Here is a 21,301-nt window from a genome sequence, read left to right as displayed (position 1 = left end):
GAATCGATTTCGAGCCGACTGGGTGAGAGCCAGCTATCTCAACCAATAGACTAGATTAGATTAGATAACTTTAGTACAAAAACGACCTAGTTATACATGATCCATAGGTAACCGCCCATGGGAAGACATAAATGCACTTGCACTGGGCGGTTACCACAAACTAATTCCACATACTTAAAAAATAACTTAAATTTATGAGTAAATTTTAAACTTCACTTCACAAATACTTATGAACATTCATAGAAAACACAGAAGAAAAAAAAAACAAGAAGAAGACAATGACAAAAGAAAACGAATAATAACATAAATCTTCAGTCTCTTAATCCTGGGTCCTCACCCCCCTAACAAGACATTCTTTACTTTCTTTTTAAAAAAATGCAGGTGTTCAGCCACCTTAGAACTATCTGGGAGGGAATTCCACACCCCCTGGCCCAGATGTTTCATTTGGAATCAATCCAGTACGACTTCCACTCGTATACACTGTTACCAGATTATTCGCATTCCTTGTATAATAATAACTATTTTGTCGAAAAAAAAAATCTGAAAACGCGGATGGACACACTTCATGAAAACACTGGTAAGTAAAAACCGCAAGATGGTAGTCACGAACTTGTCCCACATACATCACCTTTAACTTCCTAAAACAAGCTACGCTACTGCATTATTACTTTCTTTAACGTACTAGTTTCCCTATATATCAAACGGACTGCCTTATTCTCTAATACCTGTACACGCCTAAAATTACCAAAAAATTGCTAACCCATAACATACAGCCGTACGATATATAGGGCAAATAATCTTATGATAAAGAAGCAACATCACCCGACCTGGTACGAACTGCTTCAGTTGACGTATAAATCCAAGACCTCTTGCAACTTTTGATACCACAAGATCACTGTGACGTTTCGAAGACATATAGCAGTCTAGGTAAAAACCTAGATACGTCATTCCTTTAACCTGTTCTAGAGAATTACCAGAAAAATAATATTCGCCCACCGAGATCAATGGGCTTACCAATTCGACTAAAAACCCTAAAACTTTTCTTTTTTATTTTAACCGCCAGCATACTTAAGGAAGTAAACACACTTAAATAATTTAATACCATATTTACATTATTAATTAACTCATCCACAGAAACACCACGAAAAGAAATAGCAGTGTCATCTGCGAAAGAAGTAAGACACGAATTACGAAGGTAAAACCTCATAGTATCAACATAAACCAAAAATAAAAGCAACCCAGCACAGAACCCTGCGGAACACCACAATTCACAAGATATGGAATTTTAACCCCTAAAAGCTTTAATCTATTTAATAAAAATACTAAAATCAACCGTATCAAATGCCTTTTTAAAATCTTTAAAAACACTGAGAGGTATTTGTCCACTATCAAGACACTGATTCACAAAATCACATAAGTGTAGCACCACATGTGTGGTTGAGTGACTTTTGTGGAAGCCAAACTGAGTATCACTAAGAATACTATGCTGTGTAAAATGCTGGTGGAGTCGTCAATTAACAACTTTTTAAAGTATTTGTGAGAAAAGGGAAAGGACGGAGATTGGTCTCTAGCTCCCAGTATCAGATCTCGAGCCACCTTTATGAAGGGGAATAACCATGGTTGTCTTGAGGCCGTCAGGAAAGATTCCCGTTTCTAGTGAAAAATTTATTATATGAACAATACAAGGCAGAAGGTAAACAAAAAAAAGACTTAAGATCTCGGAGGTTCATTCCATCTATTCGCGCTGAATTGGAGCTCATGCTTCCAACAATTTTAAGTAGTTCATCACAGATACACCTCTCAAACTCAAAGGCTAATCTGTCCCCTCTATCATCTTGAAACTCATACTCGCGGGAGGATTCAGGACTCTGGTTATTTTCATGTTGCACAGTCTGACCAATTTTAGAGAAATAATCTGCAAAATCTTCCGCCACTCGTAGAGGATCATGGAGTGTAGTCGCATCTACCTCTATTGAGAGAGGTTCGCAACTGCTCTTCTTTGATTTCATCTCTCCGATGATTTTCCAGGTTTCCTTTGAGTTAACTTTGGTCTCAGTAAAATTCTTTTCAAAATAATCTCTCTTTGCTCTTATTCTAAGAGAGTTTACCTTGTTACGGGCTCTCCTGAATTCTTCAAAATCTTTACCTTTTTCTGTCCTAAGGTACTGTTCATGAAGATGAATCCTGTCTTCCACTTCATGAATAATTTCAACTTTCATCCAAGGTTTCTGGGGTACATCCTTCCTATCTTTAACGATTTTTAGAGGACATTTTTGTTCGTAAATGGGTTGTATAATCGAGCAGAATGTGTCGTACGCATCATTTACATCACCCGCTATTTCAAGAACAGGAACCTAGCTAAGTGTACTCAGTTCCTCCGCAAATTTATCTAAATTAGCCTTTTTCAGTTGCCTCACTTTCCTTTTCTTTGCTTTGCTTCTAGGTTTCTGCACACAAGTAATCCTCGCAATAACTGGGAGATGGTCAGATCCGGGATAAATACTCACATCAGCATAGCCGGTAATTAGGAACTTAGAGCTGACAAAATGTTATCTATAAAAGTAGATAAATGACTAGAAATCCTTGTAGGTACGCATGCTAAAGGGTAAAGATCATTAGCAACCATGTAATTAAAAAAATCTAAATTATCACCTTTCAAATCTAGCATGTTCAAATTAAAATCTCCCGTGAAGGTAAAATCTAAACCACTACGGGACATACCAGAAATTAACAGATCGAAACCTTCAACAAATTCGTCCAAGCCAGTGCTAGGCGGCTTATACACCAGACAAATAAAAACCCTGTAGACCCTGTAGAATATTAAAATATCTGATTAATGAAGTTTATGTTACAGAACAAATTATGGACTTAGTTAACTCCCTGATTCTTTGAGGGGCATGTCTTACTATTCCATAGATCAGCGTATCAGCGTGCTTGTTTGCCATCAGGTCTCTTTATAATTCGGGTTGCAGTGGTAGCTAGCAACCTAGTCAGAGACGATCACATCCAATGTTAAGAAATATAACAACCCATAACTCCTAAAAATAGAGTCAGATCAGAACAAAAAGTACGCCATTAGAACCGTCTTGTCCTAAACCTCTATATAGGTCCCTTGACTTGAACAGCAAGGGCAATATATTGGCTTGAAAATTAATAAAAACGGCAGCTACTACAGCATTCTGCCTAAAAGGCATCTTTTTTTGTTTTCCTTTTCTTTTCCACATATAGCTTGTCAATGGAACTTCGTAGAGTTTTGTTATAATAAAATTCATGTTAACGAACTTTATAGTAAGAGCGAATTGTCTCAATGGTAACCGAAACGTTAAAAAACGGAATTTTGATACCAATAGATACATCAAAAGAATTGGAACTTTACATTGATTTTAAATATATAAGTTACATCAAGTTTAGTTTTACCTATCTACTATAGATGATTACTCATTTACTTTTTTTTAAACAGCAATCCTCTGCTAGTCTTTAAGTTGGCAGACCCTCTAACAGATGTTGTGTGGTCTCCCTATTCTAGTACTACGCTCGCAACAATCAGCTCCGCTGGGAAGGTGTATGTTTTTGATCTTTCAGTCAAAAAGTTTTAGCCAATATGTGTTCAGAGACTCGCTCCTCGAGACAGACCAAAGCTTACCCGAATTGCATTCAATAAAAACCAGCCTTTGATCATAGTGGGCGAAGAGAGGTAAGCTTTCAACTTTGCTATTTCTATGAAATGTTATTTTCTGTTGGAATTCATGCTGAAAAGTTCTTGCCAGTTTAAGTGTTCCGCTAGAATTCAGGTTTTATGTAGTTCAGCATTTCTCCAGTGATTATACCCTAAACACTGCAACATCACTACAGTTACAATGAAAACTATAAAGCCCTTAAAACCAGAAATTCTGAAAGAATGGTGTCGGATTGAAAAAAAAACAAAAAAAAAGTATAACATTGAAATTGCAGTGACCAAAAACCTGACAGAGGAGGTTTACAATCCCCTAACTGGAAAAACAAGGAAAATCATTTTTTTGTACGAGTAGCACTGATATGTCACTTTTTCTCCCTGCTGCTAGCGGGGCACTTGAACATCATAGTGAGCTGTTTAAGGGCTCGTTTTAAAGAAAACCACTATATCTCGTGCCTTTTATAATTAGTGCCCCTTCGACGGCTGATATGTGTGCAGTATGTTTTGGTTCGAATCATTCTCTGACATATCCAACTTAGTATTCTAAGCCTTTTGGAGACTCAGGATCAAACATGGCCCCTTCTACCAAAAACCAGCCTTATATATAAACAATGGCAACTTCCATAACTCCCAATCCCTATTTGACCTCTAGGCTAATTGGAACAATATGGCTATTAGGGGCCTTGGCCTTGATAACCAGATAAATGTCTTATTTTGTTGTTTCTCCGATTAGGTTAACATTTTTCGCATTTTTGGCACTCTTTGTTTCACTCCTCCCTTTCGATTTACTTTGTAATTTTCGGTTTTCTCTTTTCGTGTAATATTTTGGGTAAATTTTTTGTAGGCTGGATGATTAGCTTTGAGTAGAAACTGCGTAGTTAGGATGAGTCATCCCGAACCAAAATGCATTTTTAAACGACTAGATATGTATGAAATTTGACTGGGGTAAGAGGGAGGATTAATTCATACATTCTGAATGACGAGTAGCCGTCACGCGACAACTCAAAATCAATCCAATCTTTTATCCCTTAATTTTATGACTATCTACCCTAGCTCTGTCCTAGGAATGACCTATGGATGGGTCTATCAACAAATGGGTCTATGGATCTATCAACAAAATGAAATGCCATAATTTTTATACAATCCTAAAATGGGATTATCCCAGATTTGCCTCTCAATTACTCGGACTATCTGTCTACAATTAGCCATGTCTTGATGCTTAATGCAAAATACACTATTTGTTAGGATGGGTTGGTCTCCATAAGCTATGTCTCGTTGTGGTTTTTATTCTTGCCTTTTTGAAGCAAAATTGATTTTAGCTTATTTTGTGATTATGATCTGAATAGTAAGCTTTATTTTTCTTTCCACTTTTGACTTCTTTTGACTAGCCTAAGTAGAGTCTAGAGAAAAACAATGTAGTGGTTGGTACAGAGATTGAGTCATTTATTATTTGAGATATCTTTCCATAGGGAAAGTAACAGTTTTAGAAAACGAATCTTGGGCTTGATGATTTGGGCTCTTACAGTGTGACCTTGGCCGATATATTGCCAAGTATGACACTTACTCCTCCCAGAGGTAGTATATAAATTGTATCCCTACTGATTATAACTGTAGTCAGACCACAGTGCGGAAATCATAAGGACAGAAGTCTTAAAATCCCGGGTGCGTCAGAGTGGTTGTGGCACCGAGGTGCCAGAGGGCTTACATTAGTGGCAACTGACCATTGCAGCCCATTAAATTACGAATGTTGGTGGAGGAATATTAAAAAGGAAATCGTTTGACCGCGATACCTTATCCTATCTCCATCAATAGTGGCACTCGTATCGCTGTACCACGTATCCAGGCAGCACTGGAGACTAACACTGGTGACCTTAGGGTAATAATACTGGCAGTTAAAATCTAAGAGCACTAACGGAACACCGGTAGTGAATCGAACATGCATTTCCAAAGATACGAATTAATTTGGCCTATATAGTACTACTATTACTACTACTACTACTAAGAACTCACCGCAATACCAAGCCACCTGAGGCCAATTAAGCTATGCAGGCTCCTCCTCCATCCCAATCTATTTAAAGCCTCCCTTTTTACACCCTCCCACGAAGTTCCCGTTTCCTTCAAATCTTTCTTTATGACGTCCTCCCACCCCAGACGAGGACGACCTGCATTCCGTTTAGCCCTAAACGTTTGGCCAAAAAGAACAGTCTTCGACAATCTGTCGTCCTTGATCCACACAAAGTGCCCGAGCCACCTCAACCTATCTTCCATTATAGCTCTAGAGAGCGGTATTGAACCACATTTTTCATACAACTTATTGTTTGAAATACGGTCAGTCAGTCGGGTACCCAGAACAATCCTTAAGCAATTTCTCTGGAAAACATCCTACATAAAGAAGACAGCCTGCATAAAGGGGCCTATATAGTAGCGTACAAAAAATTGCATGGAGAAGAACATAATTAAATACCCAATTGCTAATTTTGAAAATTTGACGAGCTTGGCTTTACCTAGGGAAAAAGCATTGCATAAGCAAGGATGACTTTAATGATAGGGTGTTAGGTATAGCCTAATGAAATATCATATAAAGTGGAAAAAATGAACGAATAAATCTACCGTTATCGCCGGAATAATGATATAATTTTGAGATTTGGAGAATAAATAGAGATAAAGTTGAATAAATTGAGTAAATGATTGATGGGCGAATTGATTTTTAAGTAGAGGAATCTCTCCGAATTTGAAATATTAAGGGGTTGGGGAACAGATGAAAAAAAGTAAAATTTGGATAATAGTTTGAGTGGATTTAGTGGACTTAGAGATAATCTTCAGTTTCGAAGGTTTTGAGATTATTGACACGGCAAATTAGCGAGAATTTGTCCGTTAGCGCGTAATTTTGACACTAAAGTAATATAAGCTTATTCTTTTTGGCATAATCTGCCTAGGTGGAAATTACATTTGGAGCCACCAGCATCTGGTGCGGATTCTTGGTGTGTGTCACAGGGTAGTTTTGCCTGTGTGACTTTAAGTCCAGCTAATCCATCAAAACAATATTCGCACATTTGTTCGGTTCCTCTCTCGCCTGTTATAACCCCAAACACAGGCAGAAAAGTAATTTGGAACGAATAGACCCAGAGAATGGAATGAGAGAAAATAATGAAAGGAGAAATCAGTATACGTAGACCAAATATCAGAAATTCATAGCAGGGGATTCCAGAAAAGTAACCATGTATAATTTATGCAAATGATGAATTACTGGGCCCGAAAAGAAAAAGGTGAGAGAATAGCCAGGGAATGAAAAGAGGAAGAAGGCAGGAAACAGATATATATTTAGACAGAGAAGAATGGAGGGCATGGATGGAAATTTCAAAGGGCCTCAAAGATCTTCGGCATTGAATTAATTCGTACGGTCAACCAATGAAAGTAAATGAAGATTTTTGTGTACATCTATAATTTTCAAAGAACCACGGAATTAAACAGACAGCCTGGAGAGGACTGGGTAGCATTGATTCAACCCTACCTTAAGGCAGGACAGTACGATTACCGGAAATTAGCTATGCAGAAGAGAAAATACTGTAAAAAAGGGGTGGTATCCTTAGGTAAATGCAAACGGGTTTAAAAGGCGTTTCTTCACCTGTCTAAGCAAAATTGGAGTACCAGGATTCCCAGTTGTAACCTGATCTGAAAAGACTAAATCACAAAAAAAGGTAAAAACTGGACACATATAAAGAATTTTGTTCCGCTTTCAGCATTACCATTCAGTCAAGTTGAGGAAGGAGTAAATTTAATCAATTGAAGTTGAGGAAGGAGTTAAAAAAATCAGTTATAGAAAAGATATGAGGATAATTGATAAAACATTGACAAGAGTAGAATGTGCATAATGAATATACGTGCTGCTATAGCCACTACGACTAAGGCACACTTGAGGATCAATGAACTCTATCAAGGCCATTTCCTAAGGTACTCTTTAGAGTAACAGAACTTTTAGAGAGTGAATATCCCCTCACAGTGTCGTATGAACAACAACGCTGCTATACACCTTTCGGAGAGAGTGATCATCCCCTTGTAGTGTTGTGTGGATAACACCACCGCTATACACTTTTCAAAGAGAGTCAGTGTCATTGCTTCCAATTGGGTACGGTCTTTTGGATTTAATTGCTGCCTATTTACATCCGATTGGGTGTGGTCTTTAACGGATGATGGGTGTGATCTTTTGGATTGCAGAATGAATTTCTCTGGCCTTGAGTGTGGATATAAAAAACATTGGTGGGGAGTTATTATCCCAGTTCCACATATGCAACAGATTGCGTAATGATGTAAGATGTTCTCTAAGCATTTTCCGATGATTTCAGAAATATTTGACAGGTGTAGGGTTTGAACTCGAGACTCCTAAGGACGAAGGAATGGCGTTCTAGTCAACTGAACTAACAAGTTGATGCTAATAAATGGTTCTCAGAAATATATTGACAGAAACCCTCACATATCATCTTATGAATTAACAATTAAATGAAATGTGTAGTATCCTGTTAATACGTCCAACCGCAACCATTAAATTTATGAATTATTTGTCTGGTGTAGGAATCGAATGTGAGACCAGAGATTTCTTACGGTAAAAAAAAACGATGCGTTAGTCATATGGACCAACGAGTCAATGATATTATTATGTTCTTAAAAATACATTCTAAGCAATAGGTTTCATGCACTTGCCATGCTATTGCATTTTGTGTGTTTGTATATTATATATCACCTTTAGTTTAAAAACCACCCGTCCCTACTATCCATTCTTGAACTTTTGAATTAAATACGTGGAACATTTTTGAACCTGGGCCTTCAGAGGACTGTAAAGAGTAATATCAAAACTAACACACACAAAACTTTGTTCGGATGGTTTACAAGCTTAGCCTAAACTGCCTTAGCCAAAAACTGCCTTCGGGTGGTTTCCCTTTGGGGCGAATCTTAATTTTTCTCTGAACATTTTCATTCTTTTTTACTATTTAGTAAATGCCATCCCCTAAGGCATTCTTGAGGATCAACGAACTCTATCAAGGCCATTCCCTAAGTACCCTTGAGGGTCACTGAATTCTTGCATAATTGATTTCTCTGGACTTGAGTGTTAGTTGCGCAATGGTATAGCCTTAAGTTACTCTTGATAGTCACTGAAATCTTGTATAACTGATTTATCTGGCCTTAAGCATTAGTTGCGTAATGACTACGATTTTTATGATTCCCCCCGTAATGAATTATAAAGGTGTCATGTATCATTTCGTCGTATGGATAAAAGTGTTGTCATGCATCATTGCACGGGAGTCAATAAACCACAATCGATGTCTCTGGCCTTGAATGTGGAAATACAAACATGATTTACTTCTTAACCTTGCTTTTAATGAAACTCTAAGACAAAATAAAAAAGGATAAAAGATTTATTGCAAATATTAAGCAAAAATATTCTTATAAGAGCCAAAAATGATGAGATTTGGCATAAATTGATAAACTGGAGTTCTTCCAGACCCATAATGAATGTGTGTATGCCTTATTTCTTTTATATGAATCTTCTCTGTCATTTTTCAATAAATCTGAAGAATTCCTCCAAGGGGACTCTGCATTTCTTCATCTTTTATTTGTTTGTTCGTTATCCCTTTCTAGTATACTCTACCGCCTTTTCCAATACCTTTTTTGTGCTTTTGATTTTTCTTTGGTGGTAAGGGCATCCTTTCTTCCACTAGTTTCTAACTTGAACAATATAAAACTGAGCTTTGCTCCATTCTAATTGATTTCATTTGTTTCAATATTTTCTCCTCATCTCTTCAAGATTCTCCTTGACTTTTCCATTGTCTACGTGTTCCAAATTGGCTGCATTAGACTCAAAAGAATTGGTGAAATCCTGATAACAACCTTTACAGATGAAACAATCACAGTAAAAAGATGTTTTTATTTCAATATTTTCATCCATCATAGCTTAATTTGAAACTAGCAGAGCGATTGCTTCTGGTAACAGTCTCTGAAACTTGTCCCTGATGTGACGATTGTTTCTCATAAAATATAGAGAAAACCCTGAAAATTCCGACTGACATGTCTCTGACTTTTGAAATAAAAGTTCAATTCGCTTGTTTCTGACTTTGGAAGAAAAATCCTGTTCATCTATCTCAGACTCCTGGTAGAGGAGGAGGGATATACCTTGTGTAGTATTTTACCTATGAACTTGAACTATTCTAAAAAATAAATACGGGTTAAGCTTAAAGATATTTATGGCTTGGATATATTCAAAAGGATTTCTTTTGAAAAAAACACATAGTTACATAAAAATAATACTTAAAGTTCACTATTAAACATCCACAAACGAGGATTCCATGATATAGAATAGTTTTTACCGTGTTGTGTGCACTTGTCACGATCAAGTATGTCGCTTGGTATCCACTGTGCGAAGAATCTAACCTTTTCTTTGGGAAGGTGACAATCTCCTTCAAATTTAGTACATTTAAACTCTTCTAAATTGAAAAGTGAAATTTTAGGGTCACAGTTTTGAAGTGTAGGCATATTACCCTTAACGTACAGTGCTTCAACTCCAAGAAATTGCATATTTCTCGAACTCTTCCTGTTCAGTTCTCAGTTCATTTCCGCACTTATTATATGGTAAAATCACTCGGTCGTAGAATCCCAGTCTGTTCATATGACCTAATGTAGTACACAGGCTTTTACCATACTCAAACATATTATAGTACACTTTCCAATGATAACAGTCAATTTTTTCGTGTTCCACAGATAATAACAGAATGCAAATTCAAATATAACACCACAAGATAATTTTTTCAAACCAATAAATTCAGTATCATACATTCCAATCATCTTGAAAGCTATTGATGTATCATTTAAGTAGAGAAATACTTCATAAAACTTTTATGCCTTTGCTCAAGATTAAAAAGACTTGTTCCGTAATAGAAAAAGTAGAAGTTCTTTGATCCCAACAGAATTCAAGTGTCTTAGGGTTAATTCGTTGCGCAATTTACATTCAAGGCCAGCGAAATCGATTGTGCAATAGTTCATTGACTCCAATAGTTACACAGCTGATTTTTTCCTCTGGTTAGGGGGAGTCGTAAACCCGTCTAAATTCATTGCAGGTAGGAGTCATAAAACCCATAGAATTCATTGCGGGGAGGAGTTATAAGACTCTCAGTATCTATTGCATGCAAATGAAGCGTGGAATTGTTACGCAACTTAGCTTGCAAAAATATTAAATTTTTTTTAATATCATCATAAAAAATCGAATGTTTTGACTTCAAATCCATAGAATGATTAGCCATATTTTCTCTTGACATTTTTTCTCACATGGTTTCAGTCAGAAGTTTAATATTTGTTTCGTCATTGCTATTATTGAGTTCATTGGCTATATCTGTTGGTACACCGTCGATGGTACTAAAGGTCTCGGAATTTATCAACTAACTGAGTTTAATGTCCTTTATAATTGTCATTTATTTTATTTATTGTCATTTATAATGACCTTTACACAGATGCAGTAAAAAAACATTTTTTTCTTCGAGACGGTTTCATTTCTTCATGATGTTTTTGTTTTAACTTTGAGACTTTTTTTTACTTTGCGAGTTTTTTTTACTTCGACACGCCGTTTTTTCTTTTTTAGGCTTTTTTAAACTCGAGAAGCTGTTTTTAACTTCGAGACGTTTTTTCTTCTTGATATTTTTTAACCTCGAGACGGTTTGTTTTAACTTAGTGATTTTTTTTTAATTCCAGGACGTTTTGTTTTAACTTCGAGACGTTTTTTTCTTAGAGCTTTTTTTAAATATAGACGTTTATATTTCTTCATGACGTTTTTTTTAACTTTTAGACGTTTTGTTTTACTTCGACAATTTATTTTTACTTCGAGACGCTTTTTTTACTTCGAGATGTTTTTCCTTCGTGACGTTTTTTAACTTCGAGACGTTTTGTTTTAACTTTGAGAATGACTCTTATAAGACAGTTTTTGCTTAATATTTGCAATAAATCTTTTTTATAGTTAATTTTGTCTTGTAATTTCATTAAGAGCAAGGTTAAGGAGTAAAAAATTGAAACAGACTTTTTTAATGGTGTGAGATGTAAGAAAAGAGATTTTCAGAGACATAGTATAAAAATATCCTTACGTCACGTTGTTGTTTCCTTTATTTGTTTGGGGCACTCTTTTTTTAGACCGTGGAACGCATTTTTTTTCTTAACAACATTCTATTGGTATTTTTGAAATAAGAAATGAAAATGGTATGTGTATGCTGGTCATTATTTTTTTTTCTATGAAACAGAATATTTTTGTGTGCTAATTCTTTTTTTATCAGCAGTATGAGAGTCAATTCAAAATGAAAAATCTGCTTATTTCAAAGTTTGAACAGATGAATTAAATACCACCTGTGAGCCAGGTAATAGTGTCCATGTTCGAAAATTCCTTCTTTGGCATCTCTGAGTATCTGAACAAGTATTCAAAGCGTTGGAGACCTGAAAGGTGGCGATAGGATTTATCACTGGATAACGTGTTACCACAAGCCCTAGCAAGAAGGTGCCGCTCTTCACTCACTGTCATGACAATGCACGAATACCTTTCCAATAGTGTTACCTTAGTGCTTGTTTCATAGTTCAAATATTTGTCTTTGTCAGCATCCAATGCTACAATAGCACTAACATGCGCACACACTTTCTTGAAATACTTCATCTTCACGTTTTTTCAAATAATACGTAAGTGTTTATCCTTTCACTGTACAATTAATATTGATCTAAAACATACAGTAAACTAACTACTTTTGATGACCAACCACAGAGTACTAAGGAGGCAGCCGCATAAAAAAATCCAGAAACGTTCAGTGAGTTTTACATTTAAAAATTTAGATGGAGACTTGTTTTCACTACATTAAGTGCTGTCATTTTTTCTGCTTTAATTATAGATGGCAGCATAACTGAAGTTTAAGCTACGTTACATTGGATTAACTGCTTTCAAGTTATGTTTGTTTAAACGAACCTAACTTCAAAGCAGTTAATGTCCCTGAAAATTCCTGTTCTTACATCTAACACAATTAAAAAAGTCTGTTTCAATCTTTTACTCCTTAACCTTGCTCTTAATGAAAATCTAAGACAAAATTAACGTGAAAAAAAGATTTATGGCAAACATTAAGAAAAAATATTCTTATAAGAGCCATTCTCTAAGTTAAAACAAAATGTCTTGAAGTTAGGTAAATTCTGAATGTCTTAGCTGCTGACTGAGTATTAAAATTTAATAAAAGTACTTTTGCGTACAACAAACTCAGCTAGCTGGTAAATTCTGAGTGTTTTAGTTATAAAAAAATTAATAAAAGCACTTTTGAGCACAATAAACTCTGCTACTTGGTAAATTCCGAGTCTATTAATTGGTGACTAAGTATCAGAGAATTAAACAAAAACACTAAACTCAGCTAGTAGGTAACTTAGTTGTTGACTGGGTATCAGAAAATTTAATAAAAGCACTTTTGACTACAATAAACTCAGGTAGCTGATAAATTCCGAGAGTTTTATTACCATCGACAGTTTGCCAACAGATACTACAGCACTTTTTCTGTAATACACTTATGATATATTGGTGGGAAACCCCTCTGTCAAACCCTCAAACCCTAGAAGGGTTAGTGCCCCTAAGGCGAAGTCGTAAATTGAAATGTTAAAATATGGAAATCATAGAAAATTGAATATCAATCTCTTATGTACTATAGGGATGTACATAATAAAATATGTGTTGTATATATCAAACACAAAAAATCAAACTGTAAAAAAACATGATGATACAAAAAAAAATTTTATGTTAAATCTTGGAATATCAGAAAAAATTGAATTTCCACCTCTTACATATTAAAGAGTTGTAGGTGGACGCGAAATGTGAGTAATTCAATAGGCTTCATTCTTTTGTTTTCCTATTTTAGACTTTTCGTGTAAAAAGGTATATGAACTTAATTTGACATGGTTTTGAAATTCTCTTTATTCAATAGATTCTCAAAATGAAGATACTTATTGATAAAACAAAAAATTCAAACACTAGAAAAACATGATGAAACAAAAAATTGGAATGTTAAATCTTGGAATCTCAGTAAAAAATTAAAATTCCATCTCTTATATGTTGTAGGGTTGAAGGTGGGCATGAACTTTGACTAGTAAGGAGGCTTCATTCTGTAGTTTTCCTCTTTTAAACTTTCCTGTAATAAGGAGTATGAACTTAACTTTGACAGTGTTTTAAATATTCTCTTTATTCAATAAATTCTCAAAATGAACATATTTATTGATTAAAACATAAAATTTCATCACAAAAAAAATTAAAAGGGTGACCACGCTAAGACGAAGTCACAAAATCTGGGTCCATTCAATCCAAAAAATAATAAAGTACGAAAAAACTTATATTAAAGAATTGAAAGCACGTTCAAACCCTCAAACCCAAGAAGGGTCGGTGCCCTAAGACGAGGTCGTAAAATCTGAGTCCATTCAATCCGAAAAATAATAATGTATGAAAAAACCTTACATTAAAGAAAAATGAACGCACAGTCAAACCCTCAAATCCTAGAAGGGTCAGCCTCCTAAGACGAAGCATCAAATTGTCAGTCCTATGTGTTTGTATTCCCAAAGTTATGGATTTACCGTGTAAAGTTTTACTCGGAGAAAATGCCGTTAAGACCCTACTATATTCCTATACATTGCCGTACGGTGCCCATAGAAATTAAAATGGAAAGAGAAAACGTTAAAAAAAAGTGGATAGATGGTAAAATATAAACAAACTGTACGAATTAAAGAAGAATCAAACAGTATTTTGACTGCAAACCTTAGATGATCTCGGGCCTCAAGAGGGGGCATAGAGGCTTCCCCGTAAAAGAGATCAACTACCTCTGATCTCGTTTGGGGTAGAAGTGAGGTACTAAATCATGTTCAGAATTTTTCAATTCTGATATAATTTTTTATATTTCCAGACTTTAATTAATAGGAAACGACCTTCTAATCCACCAAAACTACACAAATTACAGCTCTGATTTTTCATTTCCCTTTGACCTCGCTTAGGATGGAAATAGGGTGCTAAGTAAATGAATTTTCCAATTCTGATGTTATTTTTGCCCCCTCCCCCCAAACTTGAATAATTAGAAAATGACCTTTCAATTACATATTTATTTCAATTAGGTATTATTTTATTATAATAGCTCAAATGTTGTTTTTACCCCTTCTGGCCTAACCTAGGGTGGAAAATGGGGTACTAAGCGATGGAATTTTTCAATTAAGATGTTATTTTTGGTCTCCTCAGACTTGAATAAATAGGAAACAACCTTTTAATCCACCAAATACTGCACGAATTAAGATTCTGATTTTTTTTATCCCCCTCTGACCGTGCTTGGGTTAACATGGGGTACTAATAGATGACATTTTCCCATTTTGATAAGATTTTGTGTCTCCCTCGATTTGAATTAATAAGAAACGACCTTTCCATCCACCAAAGACTGCACAAATTAGGATTTTGAACATTCATCCCCCTCTGACCTCTTTTAGGGTAAAAACTGGTACTAAGCGATGGAATTTTCCAATTCTGATGTCATTTCTAGTCTTCCCAGACTTAAAATCATAGCAATTGACCTTTCAGTTATGTATTTTGTCAATTATTTGTTATATTATTATAATACTACAAACGGTATTTTTACCCCTTCTGGGCCCACCTAGGGTAAAAATGGGGTACTAAGTGATGAAATTTTTCTATTATAATGTCGTTCTTGGTCTCCCCAGACTTGAATTAATATACATGTACGGAATTCAAATATTAATGGGAGATAAAACATATTAAACATGATCTCAAGCTCAATAAAGCGCGTTATTGGAACCGGGCTCCCAAATGTTTAGTGCTTTGTAGTTTTTCTCCCCTTTGGAATTTCACTGGACCAGTTTTTGGCACATTTCGGTATTTCACGTCTCTAATTGTTGTCTTAGGTCTGTTCTGTATCAGCAACTTTTTATCTTTTCAAAAATACTATTAACATTTTTTTTTGTTTTTAGTGGTTTTATTGGAACTTACAAGCTTTCGCCAAATCTTAGAAAAACAACTAAAGTACTTGAAGAAGAAAGACGAATGGAAGTAGAAGTTACAAAACTTGAGCGACTGAAAAAGCTATTAAGCCTATGAAAAGAGGAAGTTGAATTGAGATGTAAACATATTATATTTGAATCCCATGCCTTATACAATGTCGCTTCCTATCTTTTGAGTTTTCTACCCTATCTGATTTTATTTGTGTGTGTATATGTTAATTATTAAAAGAATGGGTTTAATAGCAACATTGCTAACAATCAGATATTGCAATTACAATACCGTCTGTTGTATAGAAGTAATGATGAAGCCACCACAAGCCTCTATCAAGTGTTGAAAGTAGAATACTTTAAAATATGATAGTAGAATATGAGAGTCTGACAATAATCTGATTTATGTAATCCTATATAACAGTAAAAAAAAACATAAAAGTCATTTGTAGCCCTCTCAATGTGCCCCCCTCTCGCCCTGATTAAAAATCAAACCGAGCCATATTTTAGAATCAATCTAGTAATAAAAAGTTTAAAGTAGGGTTTGGGGTCAGGTTTTCATTTCTAGGGAAGTTCTACAGATCTTAGTTAGCTTCAGGAACGGTACAGGTGTCTAAGTCTATGCGTGACTTGTGCCAAAATGCAAAGTTAGAAGTTTAAGCCGCTGTGTAACTTATAGGGTGTGTATAAATCTAGTCGTTTGTTCATGTATATTAAAAACTATAATGATGACGATCCAAAATAGTACCGATGAAGGTAAAATATTTCAAAATATTAACTAATCATAGTGAGCGAACAAGGTATGATTATAAAATAAAAACAAATAATATAATATAAAAGCAATCTTAATTTACGGTTTTTACCTGATAATTGATACATTAAAAATTATAATAGTAACGACCCAAAATAATAGCGATGAAGGCAAAATTTTTCTGAGTTTAAGCTAAGCATAGAGAACGAAAAAGGCATAAATATAAAATAGAAACAAATAATTTAATACTACAGTAATTCTAATTTACAGTTTCTTGCCTGATAATGGATATCTTTCCAGTGCCACAATGTTTATTATCCCTGGAGAAATAGTATTTGCTGTAATATTCTTATTGCTATAAACCCGAAATGGCCTCAAAAACCCCGAGGTCAATTCGAAATCAATTAAATACTATTTAGCTTGTCAAGTTCTACCGGTAAATATCTATAAATGTCTGGCATGGCAATCTTCGTGAATTTTTCTTTCAAACCGTAATTACATTAAATCTTTAATGCTCCCATTTATGTATTATTAGGTATTAACTCTATCTATAGGGTAAAAAATGAAGAATGTGTCTTTTCATTAGCACTTGTCATTGGTATTGTCATGCCACGATCATAACAGTGGTCAAGTATGGCTGGGAAACATGGGTGCTCCAAAAGACTATGGAAGATTGCTATATGTTTCCCACGGAAACTGTGTATGGATAAATAATCGTTTGATTGATCGAATTACAAACACTAAGCTGTATGAAAAATCTGGCTCGAACCAACTTTCTAGGGCCACAAAAAGGGAAAGTTTGATGACTAGGTCACGTCTTAGGTCTATAGGTGATGGATGATAGACTGCCAAAGATTTTTTTTAGCCATACATCTAAGGCAAAGCAAAAAGTAGGTCGTTCCCGAACGGTATATGAAAAGGTCATAAGAAGTGAGGTATACAAAACTTGAAAGAAGTGGGCGGGGTTAAGAGTGAAGATTAGATTAGGCTGGAAGAAGAGCGTGTGTAATCGTGTTGGCCTCAGGTGGCTTTGCATTCCAACGAGTTGTTAGTAGTATTACTGCTGGAAACACATATGAAAATAAGATGAGATAAGATTTATTCATAATTAATGAATCCTACAATGAATACACTATCTAATCTATCAATGGCTCTTAGTCCTCTAAAAGAGGGGGAATTAAGCATACGTTTGAATTAAGCACTAAATCAATATAAGAAAAAGTTAAATACAATCAATGCCATATAAAAAGGAGACAAAAAAGCAAATAAAATAAAATAGTAATGTTAATTTGTTATCCAAGCATATGAAATCTGCACATCTAGCTTCAAATTCACTTCTTAGATTCTCGGTAACTATGACCTATTTCCAATGAGATGTAGTATTCCTTGAATTTTATTTGAACAAGTAGTATGAAGAAAAATGAATCATATTTTCTTTTAAAAATGTTTCTCTTATACAACCAACTTGCACTTGAATATATTTGCTTTATCATACATATTCATTACAAGTTTTTCCATAGCGCGCAACGATAAATTTTAAATCAGTTAATCGTTTTGTAACATCCATCATGACAGCCAAATACTCAAGCCAAATGCATCACTGAACAAGCTTGTGATTTAAGGTTATTTTTTAATTTAATAATTGGTGTATTTCATCTTTTGAATCCCAGGATTGCTTCAGTAACAGCAAAAAATCATCAATCCCTATTACTTTTTCGCATTTAATTTCTTGATGCATACTCCAACGAGTGTGATTGAATTTAGATTTTTTGTTAACTTTGGCTTGCTATTCATATAATGATGCTAAGAAACCTTTGTTTTTCCCGCCCATCAAATCACGGAAGTGATCTCTGCCATCAAATTCAATTTCAAATTCAAAGTTAAGTTTGATTCAAGAACATCATCCGGATCGAATTTTACAAGGTCTACACACTCCCAGAACGGGGAGGTAGTGACGAAAAAGAACGATGCAGGACTCATCCGAGGCCCTGTGAATATGTAGCAAATAAGTGGATGTACTTTGTTACTGAAATTTCAAGACATTCTTTAACAGAGGGGTCTTAAAAATTGACAATGTGGCCTTATTTAGCCTGCAGAAGTCAGTTTGACATACCTGTTATAAAAATGTAAAATTCAAAATCAATTTAACTAAATATTAAATAAAAAGGACTTTTTTCCCACTGAAAATAAGGAGCAACATTAAAACTTAAAACGAACAGAGATTATTACGTATATGAAGGGGTTGCCCCCTCCTCATCCCCTCTCTCTTCAAGATTAAGTTTTTTGGCACTTTTAAAAAAGTTTCTTACTGTTCTAATTAAATGATCTTTGTGTTTCAGGAGTCGTTTTTAAATAAATTGGGCAAAAATTAATAATGTTCTTAAAAATAAAGGTGTTGATGAGGGGGCAATACCCATAAAAAAAGTAATAATTTCGGTTCGTTTTAAGTTTTAGTGTTGTTCTTTACTTACAATTAAAAAAAATTGTTTTTTTTATTTAATTCCTTATCGTTTTAAGTAGTGCCAGGAAATCTGGCTCCACCTCCATGAAAAAATCTCCCCTCCCCATGGAAATATCCTCTAGACATTTCAATCCCACTGAACATTTACCCCAGACAGTTACCCTTAACATCCCTACGCGTAAAATTGAGTCGGTAAAGAGAAAGCAAGGCATATAAAAAAAAAAAAATCATATAGGAATTCTAGGAAGTTCTCCAGTGTAAAACTTCCTCTGAAAAGTCTACCCCCTGAAAACTCTCTCTCCATGGGAATTCCTCCCCGTGCGAAATCACCTCAGCAGAACATTCGTCCTCCCCTCCCCACCCAAAAAATTTATGCAAACTTCCCAACAACAAATGCTATACGTAAGCAATGGGCAAATTTTACAACTTAAAGTCCTTTCCCCAGGGGCTCTAGGGGGTCAAGTCATCACCAGAGACAAAGTTATTGGGCCTTCAACTATGCTGAACAAAATAGCTATCTCAAAATTTTGATCGGATTGTTTTGGTAAAACAGTGGCGTAGGAAGGGGCATACTTGCTCTCCAATCTTTAGGTCACTTAAAAAGGGCACTAGAAATTTTAATTGCCGTAAGAATCTGCCCTCTGTCAATGTTCTTTGCCTACTGGGTCGATACGATCACCCATGGGGAAAACAAAAAACAAATAAACACGCAACCGTGATCTTTCTTCTGGTAAAAAAGGACGAAGTTCCACATTTTTGCAGATAGGAGCTTGAAACCTCTACAGTAAGGTTTTCTGATACGCTGAACTTGATTTTCGTGATTTACATTAAGGTTTTTTGACTTTGAGGGGGGTGTTTCCCCCTTTTTCGAAAATCAGTCAAATTTTTTCAGGCTCTTTGCTTTTGTTGGGTAAGACTAAACTTAATACAACTTATATATTTGGAATCAGCATAATAAATCCATTCTTTTGATACATCTATTGTTATAAAAATTCCGTGTTTTAGAGTTTCGTTTACTATTAATCGCTCCTTACTTACAGTTTGTTATCACTAACTGTTTGAAAACTGAGGCTGATTACAAAGCACTTTCACAGCTATATGAAATGGAGATAGGTTAACAATATTAGATAAACCTAACAATATTGTCATTATTGTAGCTAGTTCAGATGGGGAGGGGAATGTAAGATTATCCTACATCTGCCCAAGAAGATTGGAATAGCCTAGGAAAAACAAAACCCATGATCGAATTCATAAGTTTTATAGACTAATCTAATTAAGGATAAAGCTCACTGGGTTAACTCAAATTAGACCTTTCAATTTGGTTAGAGCCACCTTTTCTAGAGGGCGTTTTGTTAGAGACGCCTTGCATTATAAAATGAGGAATTATACAAGCTATGTAGGCTTTTATACTAGACTTGGAGGCAATCGACAGGGATATTCTTTAATGTTAGGTGATTTTTGTCTTCAATGATACAATCAAGTGTCCAATGTTTTCAGTTTGAACACATCAAACAGTTCGTGGTAACAACCTCTGAGTGAAAATTGACTCGGCCCGACAGTGATTGAAGCCCTAAAAACGAAAGTTTGATAACAATAGGTAGGTAAGAGAAATTAGCTTTTTATGCTGATTCCAAAAATATAAAATTTAGCAAATTTTATGTTACTCATCAAAAGCCATGACCCTCAGAAAAATTTGCCCGATTTTTGAAAAAGGAGGAAACACCCCCTAGGAGTCAAGTAATCTTAACGAATCTCACCGCCAGATTCAGCATACCAGATAACTGTTTTGCCCAGGTTAAAGGCTCCTGTATACATTTACGGAATTTAGCACTTTTTTTGGCCAGAAGAAGAATCTCGGATACGTGTTTATTCGTTGTTTATTTTTTCCCTGGTGTGATCGCTTCGAACCAATCCCTCAGAGCGTCATTTACCAGGTGAAACAACATTCCGAGTTAGTGACTAAGACACTCTTCTGGGGAGTAGAAATGATTTACACTTTTCCCGTTAATAAAAATGAAAACTCCGTGTTATTACACTTCATTATTATGTCTTTGCAAAAAGTGTCATAATTTTTCTATTGGTGTTATTTATTGTCACCCCCGCACGTACAGTTAAAGAAAAGTTTTAGTTTACAAATTTCAAATTATTACAACCATTCTAACCATTCTTTGGCGTTTGAAAACAGTAATATTTTTTCCAAGATAAAAAGTAAATAACTGTTGCAATGAGAAATAATAACAATTCCTCTCATTGCAGAAAATTTTATTGGTGATGTCAAAAAATTTCGTGAGAGGCTACAAAAACAATGACAAAAATGCCAAGTGTTGAAGTATTATACCACCCAATAACCTCCCTATAGAGCCAAAGAATGTAAAGGTTTTAGTTCTATTTC

The 21,301-nt window shown here is 35.1% G+C and overlaps 1 protein-coding gene across 1 annotated transcript in view; it reads left to right on the top strand.

Annotated features, from left to right (window-relative positions):
- The window catches only part of LOC148942838 (dynein axonemal intermediate chain 1), a 49,750-nt gene extending 33,813 nt beyond the window's left edge, over window positions 1-15,937 (top strand). The window contains exons 11-12 of the mRNA XM_089102372.1: window positions 3,461-3,694; window positions 15,680-15,937. Coding sequence (XP_088958498.1) covers window positions 3,461-3,596 — 136 coding nt within the window. The 3' untranslated portion in view covers window positions 3,597-3,694; window positions 15,680-15,937. The remainder of the gene's footprint in view (window positions 1-3,460; window positions 3,695-15,679) is intronic.
- The last annotated feature ends 5,364 nt before the right edge of the window (window positions 15,938-21,301 follow it).

The sequence above is a fragment of the Artemia sp. Qi Xiang Cuo genome, chromosome 16 (genome assembly GCF_049724085.1).
Source record: "Artemia sp. Qi Xiang Cuo chromosome 16, ASM4972408v1, whole genome shotgun sequence".
NCBI classification, from domain to species: Eukaryota; Metazoa; Arthropoda; class Branchiopoda; order Anostraca; family Artemiidae; genus Artemia; species Artemia sp. Qi Xiang Cuo.
This window is presented reverse-complemented; position numbering and strand designations above follow the sequence as displayed.